The 13,474-nt window shown below is 47.1% G+C and overlaps 1 protein-coding gene across 1 annotated transcript in view; it reads right to left on the bottom strand.

Annotated features, from left to right (window-relative positions):
• Window positions 1-13,474, bottom strand: part of SMC1B (structural maintenance of chromosomes 1B) — a 171,911-nt gene that overhangs the window by 79,158 nt on the left and 79,279 nt on the right. The window contains exon 9 of the mRNA XM_040439136.1: window positions 188-391. Within this exon, the coding sequence (XP_040295070.1) occupies window positions 188-391 (204 nt within the window). The remainder of the gene's footprint in view (window positions 1-187; window positions 392-13,474) is intronic.

Genomic DNA, 13,474 nt, shown 5'->3' with positions numbered 1-13,474 from the left:
GAGGGGCCTACGTTCCGTTCCGCAAAATGCAGAACGTATCTGTGTATAGCCGTGTGCATGAGCCCTTATTCAGTTCAATGAGACACAACCCCTGGTCGAGTGTGGCACTGTTATTGGAACAATACAGCCATGTTTTTAAATTCTTGGATGGCCTTTTAATGTATAATTTATAGCCCTCTGCATTTACCACAGAATCAGGGTACATTCTTTTCAGGCTCTCTAGGATTTCTGCTTTCCTCTTCTGACGACTTCCTTCATGGTAATCAATTCGGGCGTTCTGGAGTTCGCTAACGGTACTGTTGAGTTGCTCGTTGACCTCAGACATTCTTTGCTTTCCTGATTCAATTTCATAAACAAGTTGCTCCTCAGTGCTCCTGTGTTCTTCCAGAGCCTTGCTGTAAAACAAGTTCCATTCATCTTAGTACCAGGATCAATAACAAAAGCTTCCCAGGAACAATACCAGCAAGAAAAGCATCTCCAAGCAAACAATCAAAAAAGAAAATTGAAGAGGTTGTCCCACCAGTAAACACATTTATTGTATAAATAAACTATAATAAAATGTAAAAAATAATCCAGAGAAGAGTCTTGACATTTTACATAGTATGGTGCCACCTCGTGTATAGCAATGTGCAAGTCCACCTAATGAGCTGAGCGATGGTGAGTTTAGATTTCGAACATCAAACTGTTTTCCCTTAGGCTTTCACACTGGCATTTTGGTTTCTGTTTGTGAGGTCTGTTCAGGGCTCTCACAAGCGGTCCAAAATGGATCAGTTTTGCCCTTAATGCATTCTGAATGGATAAGGATCCGCTCAGAATGCATCAGTTTGGCTCAGTTTGGCTCCATTCCGCCTCCATTCTGCTTTGGAGGCGGACACCAAAATGCTGCTTGCAGCGTTTTGGTGTCCGTCTGACGAAACTGAGCCAAACGGATCCGTCCTGGCACACAATGTAAGTCAATGTAACAATATTAGAAACAGGCTTCGTTCCACTGTAGAACAAAAAAGAATGGCGCACCATAGGGTAATAAACGTTTGAAATAAATAAAAATAGGTATCTCCACAATGGAGGCTCACCTGGTAGAGTTGTGCTAGTTTAGGCACAACTCTAATGTAGACATGTATCGAGTTGACATGAATCCCTCACAACGGATGGTGTGCAGCCCGGGATGGATGCTTCTGTTCAGGGATGCCTGGAATCCCGCAGAAAGCCAGTAGTTCAAATAAAAGAAAAGGTATCCCACGGCGCAAAAACCACCCAGTCGTTGGAGTAATGATGGTTCTTGTTTATTTGGGCAAGCGGTACAACACGTTTCGGGGTTTAACCCCTTCTTCAGGTACAATTGCAAGTCAATGCAAGTCAATTGTACCTGAAGAAGGGGTTAAACCCCGAAACGCGTTGTACCGCTTGCCCAAATAAACAAGAACCATCATTACTCCAACTACTGGGTGTTTTTTGCGCCGTGGGATACCTTTTCTTTTATTTGAATGTAACAATATGGCACAATAGAAAACGGATCCGTCCCCCATTACTTTCAATGGTGTTCAAGACGTTTTGGCTATGTTAAAGATAATACAAACGGATCCGTTCTGAACGGATGCATGCGGTTGTATTATCTGAACGGATGCGTTTGTGCAGATCCATGACGGATACGCACCAAACACGAGTGTGAAAGTAGCCTTATTCCTAACAGCAGCACAACAATGGGGTAATTCTACCCCTGTGAAGTGGTAGGACAAATGAAACTTTTAATGAGTAGCTAATTAAACAATTTAAAGAGGTTTTCCATGAGTGAGTGTAAAAGAGGGCTCTTAACCACTACAGGACCGCCGTACGCAGGATTGCGTCGGCCCTGTTATTCTGGGTGGATGCACCGGCACGTCCTCTCGCGAGACGCAAGATTTCCTGTGAACGCGTGCACTCAGGCGCGCGCGTTCACAGGAACCGGAGGTAAACTAGCTGATCTACAGCCTGCCAGCGGCGATCGTTCGCTGGCAGGCTGTAGATGCGATTTTTTTTTAACCCCTAAAAGGTATATTAGACGCTGCTTTGATAACAGCGTCTAATATACCTGCTACCTGGTCCTCTGGTGGTCCCTTTTGCTTGGATCAACCACCAGAGGACACAGGCAGCTCTGTAATAAGTAGCACCAAACACCCCTACACTACACCCCCCCCCCCTTATTAACCCCTGATCACCCCATATTAGACTCCCTGATCACCCCCCTGTCATTGATCACCCCCCTGTAAGGCTCCATTCAGACGTCCATACGTGTTTTGCGGATCCGATCCATGGATCCGTGGATCCGCAAAACACATACGGACCTCTGAATGGATCCTTACAGGGGGGTGATCAATGACATATAGCCCATATAGACTCCCTGATCACCCCCATGTCATTGATCACCCCCCTGTAAGGCTGGCTCCATTCAGAGGTCCGTATGTGTTTTGCGGATCCACGGATCGGATCCGCAAAACACATACGGACGTCTGAATGGAGCCTTACAGGGGGGTGATCAATGACAGGGGGGTGATCACCCCATATAGACTCCCTGATCACCCCCCTGTCATTGATCACCCCCCTGTAGGGCTCCATTCAGAGGTCCGTATGTGTTTTGCTGATCCACGGATCGGATCCGCAAAACACATACGGACGTCTGAATGGAGCCTTACAGGGGAGAGATCAATGACAGGGGGGTGATCACCCCATATAGACTCCCTGATCACCCCCCTGTCATTGATCACCCCCCTGTAAGGCTCCATTCAGACGTCCGTATGTGTTTTGCGGATCCGATCCGTGGATCCGCAAAACACATACGGACCTCTGAATGGAGCCTTACAGGGGGGTGATCACCCCATTTAGACTCCCTGATCACCCCCCTGTCATTGATCACCCCCCTGTAAGGCTCCATTCAGACATTTTTTTGGTACAAGTTAGCAGAAATTGATATTTTTTTATTTTTTTTGTTTTTTCTTACAAAGTCTCATATTCCACTAACTTGTGACAAAAAATTTAATCTCACATGAACTCACCATACCCCTCACGGAATCCAAATGCGTAAAAATTTTTAGACAAAAGGGCCCAAATTCCAATGAGTACTTTTAGGATTTTACAGGGCATTTTTTACACATTTGGATTCCAGACTTCTTCTCACGCATTAGGGCCCCTAAAATGCCAGGGCAGTATAACTACCCCACAAGTGACCCCATTTTGGAAAGAAGACACCCCAAGGTATTTCGTGATGGGCATAGTGAGTTCATGGAAGTTTTTATTTTTTGTCACAAGTTAGTGGAATATGAGACTTTGTAAGGAAAAAAAAAATCATCATTTTCCGCTAACTTGTGACAAAAAATAAAAAGTTCTATGAACTCGCCATGCCCCTCACGGACTACCTTGGGGTGTCTTCTTTCCAAAATGGGGTCACATGTGGGGTATTTATACTGCCCTGGCATTTTAGGGGACCTAAAGCGTGAGAAGTCTGGAATCCAAATGCCCTCCTAAAAGATACTCAGTGGAATTTGGGCAACTTTGCGCACCTAGGCTGCAAAAAAGTGTCACACATGCGGTATCGCTGTACTCAGGAGAAGTTGGGCAATGTGTTTTGGGGTGTCTTTTTACATATACCCATGCTGGGTGAGAGAAATATCTCTCTATAATGACAACTTTGTATAAAAAAAATGGGAAAAGTTGACATTTAGAGAGATATTTCTCTCACCCAGCATGGGTATATGTAAAAAGACACCCCAAAACACATTGCCCTACTTCTCCTGAGTACGGCGATACCACATGTGTGACACTTCTTTGCAGCCTAGGTGGGCAAAGGGGCCCAAATTCCAATGAGTACTTTTAGGATTTTACAGGGCATTTTTTACACATTTGGATTCCAGACTTCTTCTCACGCATTAGGGCCCCTAAAATGCCAGGGCAGTATAACTACCCCACAAGTGACGCCATTTTGGAAAGAAGACAACCCAAGGTATTTCGTGATGGGCATAGTGAGTTCATGGAAGTTTTTATTTTTTGTCACAAGTTAGTGGAATATGAGACTTTGTAAGGAAAAAAAAAAAATCATCATTTTCCGCTAACTTGTGACAAAAAATAAAAAGTTCTATGAACTCACTATGCCCATCAGTGAATACCTTAGGGTGTCTACTTTCCGAAATGGGGTCATTTGTGGGGTGTTTGTACTGTCTGGCCATTGTAGAACCTCAGGAAACATGACAGGTGCTCAGAAAGTCAGAGTTGCTTCAAAATGCAGAAATTCACATTTTTGTACCATAGTTTGTAAACGCTATAACTTTTACCCAAGCCATTTTTTTTTACCCATTTTTTTTTTATCAAATACATGTAGAACAATAAAATTTAGAGAGAAATTTAGATAGAAATGTAGTTTTTTTTGAAAAATTTTACAACTGAAAGTGAAAAATGACCATTTTTTGCAACAATTTCGTTAAATTTCGATTAATAACAAAAAAAGTTAAAATGTCAGCAGCAATGAAATACCACCAAATGAAAGCTCTATTAGTGAGAAGAAAAGGAGGTAAAATTCATTTGGGTGGTAAGTTGTATGACCGAGCAATAAACCGTGAAAGTAGTGTAGTGCAGAATTGTAAAAAGTGGTCTGGTCATTAAGGGTGTTTAAGCTAGGGGGGCTGAGGTGGTTAAAGAGGTTTTCCGGAAGTTTTATACTGATGGCCTATGCTCCCAGCACCCAGGAACCCTACCAATCATCTGAGAAGACATCAGCGCTTGCAGTAGCACCGTGGCCTTCTCTCAGCTTTCCCTAGGCCTAGACCAGGCATCCACAAACTGCGGCCCTCCAGCTGTTGTAAAACTACAACTCCCACAATGCCCTGCTGTAGGCTGATACCTGTAGGCTGTTCGGGCATTCTGGGAGTTGTAATTTTGCAACAGCTGGAGGGCCGCAGTTTGAGGATGCCTGGCCTAGACGAAGCTCAACCCCATTGAAGTGAATGGGCTGAGCTGCAATACCAAGCACAGCAACTATACAATGTACAGTGCTGTGCTTTGTTTACAGAGAGAAGGCCGTGACGATTCTGCAAGCGCCGATGCCTTCTCAAACAGCTGACCGGCGGGGTCCCGCTTGCCAGACCCCACCGATCACATATTGATTACCGATCCAGATGATAGAAAACATAGAAACATAGAATGTGTCGGCAGATAAGAACCATTTGGCCCATCTAGTCTGCCCAATATATTGAATACTATGAATAGCCCTTGGCCCTATCTCAGTATAAAACTCCCAGAAAATCTCTTTAAGAACTGCGCCTACATTATTAAAAAAAATTGCTAACTCCCCAACTACAGTGTGTATTTATAAAAAAAAAGTATTAAAAAGTAATAGAGAGGGAAACTTGTGCTGCTGTTTGGACTAGGGATCGACCGATATTGATTTTTTAGGGCCGATATCGATAATTTGTGAACTTTCAGGCCGATAGCCGATAATTTATACCGATATTCTAGGTTTTTTTTATTTTTGAGAAAAAAAAAAATTTTCCTACACAAATCTGCTGAAAATTCATGTTTATTGTTAACGTGTATTTTTTATTTTTTTTGTAAATCTTTTTAATTTATACTTAATATATTATTTTTTTTGTTGTTGTTTTTTTTTTACTAACTTTTAGCCCCCTTAGGGACTAGAACCCTTGTCCTATTCACCCTGATAGAGCTCTATCAGGGTGAATAGGATCTCACACTGTCCCTGCTGCTCTGTGCACACAGCAGCATGGAGCTGAACATGGCAGCCAGGGCTTCAGTAGCGTCCTGGCTGCCATGGTAACCGATCGGAGCCCCAGGATTACACAGCTGGGGCTCCGATCAGAGGAGCAGGGGAGAGGGGATCCTGTGGCAACTGCCACCAATGATTAATACTGGGTGGGGGGGCGCACTGCGCCACCAATGTTTTTACTATTGGGATTGGGGTGGGGGCGCACTGCGCCACCAATGATTAATACTGGGGGGCTTGGGGGGGGGGCTCACTGCGCCACCAATGTTTTTACTATTGGGATGGGGGTGGGGGGCGCACTGCGCCACCAATGATTAATACTGGGGGGCTTGGGGGGGGGGGGGGCGCACTGCACCACCAATGAAGATAAGTCTTTCATTAATTCATATACAGGAGACGGGAGCTGGCTGCAGAATCACATAGCCGGCTCCCGACCTCTATGAGCGGTACCACAGATCGCAGCTACTTGTCATAGAGGTCGGGAGCCGGCTATGTGATTCTGCAGCCAGCTCCCGCCTCCTGTATATGAATTAATGAAAGACTTATCTTCATTGGTGGAGCGGTGGCCACAGCCCCTCCCCTCCTCTTATCTTCATAATCCTTTCCCTGCTGAGAAAAATAGGATTTTTGTACTTACTGTAAAATCCCTTTCTCATTCAATTCATTGGGGGACACAGTACCATGGGTATAAGCCCAGCTACCACTAGGAGGCGATACTAGATAAGAAAAAGGTTGGCTGCACCCAGGTGGACTATATCCTCTCCACAGACACTAGGCTAATCAGTTTGTACCAATAGCAGTAGGAGAGAGAAACAAAAGCAAAGAACCAACATGTCATGGAACGGGGAAGGAAGAAGAACAGCAGCCGGGTGACAGAAAGAGAAATGAAAACAAAGGGTGGGATCTGTGTCCCCCAATGAATTGAACGAGAAAGGGATTTTACAGTAAGTACAAAAATCTAATTTTCTCGTTAATGTCATTGGGGGACACAGTACCATGGGACGTCCCAAAGCAGTCCCCGAGGGTGGGAAGGAAATCTAATGCAAAAAGTTGGGCGCACAGGCGCAGGAGAACCATGTGACCCAACAAGACCAGGAGAGGCCATAGCATGAAATTGTAGATAAAAATTATAAGAAACCGCCAGGATCCCAAGGACAATTGCCTGGGAAAAAAGGTCATATGCAAGAAAGGAACAAGGGGAAGCACCCAGCTCCATCAAGGTGGGAAAATTAAGAAACTAGAGAATAAGGAGCAGGGCTAGATGTCCTGCGCAAGAACCAAGAGTTGAACAAGTGCGCACTAGAGAGCCCGAGAAAGGATCTGGAAGAACCAGGGCTACCCCTGAAGAAACAGAAGAGCAGCAGCACCGGAAGGCGTCTGTTGGTAATGACCTAGCGCTCTGCATATAGTAGGATGCTCCAGGAGGACAGACCCAACAAGAAAAAATTTGAATATGAGGGAACCTGGCAGGAGAGAAAATGCCTGTGAAAAGGACAGGAGCAGTCCTGAACCAAGGAAAATATATCCTGGAGACAAGCTAAAGGAAGACCCTGTGGACCACCCCTCGGCAAAAATAAGGCGATCCCATAAGGCCTGGAAGCAAAGGAACCCGCCCAGTAAGAGGACCCGGCAAGGAAAAAACTCTAAATTGTCTCAGACCAAAAACATGGCCTGTCCATGGCAAACACCATGTGAAGGCCAGGGTAGAGAGGAAACAAGGAAGCACTGGAGGCTGAACGAATGAGAGAAAGAATAGCAAGGACTCACCATGGGAAGGGAGAAAGCCTCCTTCCACTGTAAGGCAGGAGGGAAAAGAGAAACACCCTATGAGAAGTGGAAACCCCATTCTCCCAGAGAAAGCAGCCAATCCCTATGAGAGAAGGGGGTCCTAAGTAATGGCCAGAAGAACGGAACGTAAAGACATGCTTCCCATACAAAGGAGGCGAGAATCGAGCCTCAGAAAAACTGGAACAAAATATCACTGTGAAATGTAAGACCAGAGATATCCCTGGCCACATGAAGTCTCGGGAAAAAAGGAACCAGTCGCAGGCCCTGGTAATAACAGTGGGGACATGCACGTCTGAAAGATATTGGAGTAGAAGAGAGAGGACTCTAAACAGCCTAAGGAAGAACAGTTTTCAAATTGAGGGAAAGCTCCATCCCAGAAGTATATAAATTGCAAACCGGAGCAACAAACTTCCAGGTACCAGGACCTGAACCTGGGGACGGGAAGAGAGGTCAGAATCTCAAGAGGGAAACAAGCCTGTGGGGACCCAGGAGGGAAAACAACCACACCGGGCCCAAAGAAGAGGCTGTCATACAGAGCATGTGCGGTCAGAGATGCCATGGGTAGCTTCCTCAGAGGGAACCGGCCAGCTAGATGGTCTAAGAGTCATTGGGGCAGGGACTCCAAGCCGGATTACTCAGTCAGAGGCTCATTTAGGGTCCACAGAACTGGACCACATGAGGACAATAATAGCCAGATTATCAAAGGAAAAATGAAACATCAGCCATGGTTAACTAACCATCCCAAGTCTAGTGATCAGCATACTGTATAACAGTGCCCCGGAAGGGGCAAGACAAGCACCCTGGATTTTGTAAAAGAATCGACAGACATACATATGTCAGAAAAGGATGCAGAATTTACCAGGGGAAGCCGGGATCGACTACACTGACATGTAGAAACCAGCAGAGCACAATGAAATCTCCAAGGACGGGGGAAGAAACTGACAGGTGCAGACATGTCATGTAGAACAACTAATCAGAGAACGGAAGGGAGTACCAAGAACACCTGGACCGGACCATGTCCGATACCAGAGTGAGCAGCGGAAAATTCCACCCACCAAGTAGGTGTGTGGCGCTCACTAGTCCTGTCACAGCCATATCAGAGAGGACGTCCAGGAATGACCCGAAAACTGCAGCAGCGGCTGGTTCTCACAATGCTTTGTATCCCTGCAGGATAGAACATTCAGTGGTGATCCAAGTACACTGCTAGGACTGGGCCATGTAACTCTGTGAAAACAAAAAAGAGAGGCAGTAACAACGCGAGTACTCCATCCATGAAATGGGGTAACGCGGCTGTGCAGAATACAGTAGTACATTATAGGGTTGACAAAGAACAAACCTAGCATGATAGCCAACAACCTGCCCATGGTGGAGGGAGTGTGGTTGTCTGGTGCATACCAGGACTGAGAAGTCTTGTTAAATTGTGTGTCAAGCAATAAAGTAAAAATCATGCCTAGTACGGGGGCAATGAGAAGACTTGGTGCACTCAGAGGGCCTGGTTCAGGAGGTACTGCACCGCGTGTCAGATCTGAACAGGCCAGCCATATACTGGATCTAAGAATCAGGGCTTTGGAGTCGGAGTCGGGGGAAATTTTGGGTACCTGGAGTCGGAGTCGGCAAACAATGCACCGACTCCGACTCCTACTCCTACTAAATTTAGATTGGAATAAAAAAAAAACACGCAAGTTTAAATGTCCCAATTCACAAAAAGTTATAATTAATGACTTCTCTACTGTAAGAATAAAGACCAATGCATGCAGTGCCTCACGTAACCGCAAAACGAACACGTTAAGTGACCGTGAAGAAGCATGCTTTTCATGTGCTTCACTATGTGTCACGCAACGCACAATTAGGAGCTGCAATACTTATACTTTCCATAGTGTTGTGTTCTGCTGTTACAGGGAACGCAGCGTCCATGTGTAACCTAGCCTCTCACTGATAAGGGATTAAATAAATATGTTTTTTGCAGGACTAGAGAGTGAGACACTTGTATAAGTGAAGGGAATGGAGGGCCAATAGTTCAAGACTGAAGCTGTAAACCATTGGAAAAACTGCTGTCATTTAGCTAAGGCTATAAAAACTTGTAAACTCCGATTGTTAGCTTAAACTTTAAACATGACTATGGGATTCTCCTAGGAAAATCATGTTTTAGAATAAATGCCCCTTCCTGGATCCTCCCACTGCCCTATCTTCAGCAGCAGATAAGCACACAAAGGAGAAAGCAGCTTCCCAGCCAGTAGTCCTGTGGTAGGTTGCGTTTCTTTCCCTCAAGGAATGTATAAAATACATTCGCATATTAATACAGAGGAGTCGGAGTCGGGGAGTCGGAAGTACATAAAACTGAGGAGTCGGAACATTTATCTACCGACTCCACAGCCCTGCTAAGAATTGCAACTCTACTCCGCCCAAGAAGGGGGGAACATATGGTTACCAGGTACATACTACAACCAGGATGGTTTGTCGGATACAACGCCTTGAAATAGTACAAGTACACCGCCGAGGACGACGGTAATAGGTGCCAGATGCATACTAGAACCAGAAAAGAGTGATGAATACAGAGTCTTGGGATGGTACCATCACTCCGCATGAAGAGGGGCCACATGAATGCCTAGCACACATTAGAGCCAGGAAAGGGCAATGCAGGAGCAGTATGGGCCATAGATTGTACCAATAGGGCACAGCACTGAGTAATCTGGCTGCATGGTGCACAGTATAATGAGAGTGGAGACATGGCTACAGCATCTGGAAATGGTATAGGTACTCCGCTTGATAAAGGAGTAGTATGACTGCGTGATGCACACTAGAACCAGACAGGTGTAATGGCTACAGCATTTGTAGATGGTGCAGGTACTCTGCCTAATCAAGGAGTAATATGGCTGTATAGTGACGACTAAAACCAGACAGGTGTAATGGCTACAGCATCTGGAGATGGTACAGGTACTCCACCTAAGAAAGGAGCAATGTGGTTGCATGGTGCACGCTAGAACCAGATAAGTGCCATGACATCTAAAGATGGCATCTGTACTTGGCCTGATAAGGGAGAAGTACGGCTGAATGGTGCACACTAGAACCAGACAGACAATGGCTACAGCCTCTGGAGATGGTACAGGTACTCCACCCAATAGTGGAGTAATATGGTACATGGGGTGCATTAGAACAAGACAGGTGAAATAGCTATAGCAACTGAAGATGGTACAGGTACTCCGCTTAATAAGTGAGTAATATGGTTGCGTGGTGCACACTAGCACCAGGATGGCGTATTGGCTACAGCGTCTGGAGAAGTAATACGGTGGCCTGGAACACTCTCCAACTAGGAGGGTGTGTTGAAAATTGCCCCTGGTAATAGTGAAATTACTCCAGCTGAAAAGGAGATACATTGGAACCAGGAAAGTCTGCCGGATACAGCATTTGGCAGTGGTACAAGTACCACCCTGTGAAGGGAAAGGCGTACAAACCTGGGACACCATAAAGGTGTGCCGGCGTGCTAAACACGGTGGCGGGTAAAGTACCACCTACTGGAGAGGCGGCAAGCTGACTTACCTGTGTGAATAATTACCTGTGCAACCAGGGGAGTGCCATTTGAAAATCCACTAAAGGGGATACCAACCCTGGAGAGGAGAGGTTCCTCAGTGGACATTTGTCATTGACCACCCACAGAGAGATTCTGTATGGTGGAAGATTGCCTGATGCCCTGTTCTGAGTCAGAATCCTTGCAGAGGAGTCCCCCGATTAGGCAGGAGAAACATGAGGCGTTTCCCTCAGTGCTAGTCCCATCCTGGGAGGAAACCAGGATACAGGGGGTGAGCGGGACCTATGAGGGGGGACCCAAGGCCGCTATTGGACTCCGCCCCCTGATATGGACCGAGGCAGGAAGCAAAGGACTCCCAGGGAGGCCGATGCTGCCGCATGAGGGCAGGGATTTCTGTCCTGGAAGTGACCCGAGGACACAGAGGGGCAGGACCTAGTTGAGACAATCCAAGGTCAATTACTGGATCTGGTGTCTGAGCGTGAGCGTACCCCGCAGCCGAAGAGTCCCTGGGGGAGCAGAGGCGGCCGCAATTGGGCAGGCAAGTGGTACAATAACTCCACCATGGATTAGGAGGGTAGGGCGAGAATACCTATGTCCTGGGACAGGGAAGGGGCTCATTTAGGAGGGACCTACGCAGAAAGGGGGGGCAGGGAGCCCTGGAGACCAGGCACTGCGCACAAACAGGGTCAGGCTGACAGCATGGCGACTTTCTACAGCAACAGGCGCATGAAAAGTACGTGGCGACCCTAAAGGTGGGCTGGGAATGGGATACTTCTCAGCATTGCCAGCCTGGAAGCCTGAAAAAAAAAAAAAGAAAAACAGTCAACCGGAGGCTGTCATACCAGACCCCAGGTGCTATGTCCCCAAAGAGGTGCTGCAGCAGCCGCAGAAGAGCGTGAGCGTACCCTGCAGGAAGACTTAAGTGAAAACCCCGCCCACGGGACTAAAGCCTGCGCTTGAATGAGAGAGAGGGGGGGGGGGGGGGGGGGAGATCCCTCCTAAAAGCCGAGAGGAGCGGGGAGGAGCCAGGAAAAAAGCCCAGGAAGCCACGAGGGGGCTGGAGAGGACGCGGCCTAGTTGAGGTAAAAGCCGGGACCTCGATTAATGACGCGGCTGTAAAAAGTGCGCCGTCAGCGGGACGGAACCGCGGGAAGCCGGGGGCCCTCTGAAAAGAAAAAAACAGGCGTGGGGGGCTCCTGAGGAGGAGCGACGCTCAGTGAGGGGAAAAATGGGGCAAAAGGTGCACCTTGGACCCGAGGACAGGCCAGAGAAGATGCGGCCTAGTCCCGGCAGAAGCCGGGGGCTAAAGTAGAAGGGAAGGCCGGGGACGGGCATGGGTGGCCAGAAGGAGAAGGGTACTGAAAGGAGGGAAAAAAGAAGGGCCCTCTGACAAGTGTGGAGAAATTTATCCTCCCCCCCTGGAAAAACCAGGGGGGGGGGGGGGGGTTACCTTACCAGGCCCCCCGAATAAAGTGAAACCCACCCTCTGGCCAAAGGAGGGGAACTAACCCAAGACCCCATGGGACAGGGACGCAGGGGGTAATACTTATCGTCCGGCATCTTAAGGTGCCACAGGGTCACCCCTTCGGCAAACTCGCACTTACGTGGGATTGCCGGCATGTCACTGCGGATGCAGTAATGGGGGACTGTGTGACCGGCGAGGTACTCAAAAACAGCAGGTCATGTCTGCCTCCTATGGACACTAGACTAAAACTGATAAGCCTAGTGTCTGTGGAGAGGGTATAGCCCACCTGGGCGGAGCCAACCTTTTTCTTATCTAGTGTCGCCTCCTAGTGGTAGTTGGGCATATACAAATGGCACTGTGTCCCCCAATGACATTAACAAGAAATCCTCTATCCAATTGTCCACTCCTAAAATGTGGACTGCCATCAGTGTCAGGATGTGTTCCTCTACCCAATCTTGGCTACTAGGGTTGCATTGGGTATGAAAATATCTATGCTTATTTGATACTTTGATACCTGGTTCAATACCAGGATTACCCATATTTCAATACTAAGCTGTACTATTGTGCAGTTTTTCATCAGTTTCTGTCAGAGAACATGGCATGAGCACAGTGCGGTGCATACCATGTTCTCATCAGCGGCCACACAGTGGAGAAGGAAGGAGGGCGTACCTGTCTTCCTACAGTGATGCGGCCAGCCACTGCCACCAAGAAAAATGTGGAGTGGGCTGAGGAGGGAGTGAGTGTGAGGACAGTTGCCACGCATGAGCGGGGAGTTCCGCCTGCTTCTGAATCTGCTGATGTGCACCATGCCTTTTGTTTCCACTCTGTGTGTCTTTTGTTCCCTTCCCTTAACCCATTCAGGACTGGGCCATTTTCAGGTTTTTTTTTTTTACTCCCAGCCTTCCCAGAGCCATACATTTTTTTATTTTTCCATTCAAATAGTCATATGAGG

The sequence above is a fragment of the Bufo bufo genome, chromosome 1 (genome assembly GCF_905171765.1).
Source record: "Bufo bufo chromosome 1, aBufBuf1.1, whole genome shotgun sequence".
NCBI classification, from domain to species: domain Eukaryota; kingdom Metazoa; phylum Chordata; class Amphibia; order Anura; family Bufonidae; genus Bufo; species Bufo bufo.
Note: the sequence above shows the minus strand (reverse complement) of the source record. Positions and strands in the feature narration are given on the sequence as shown.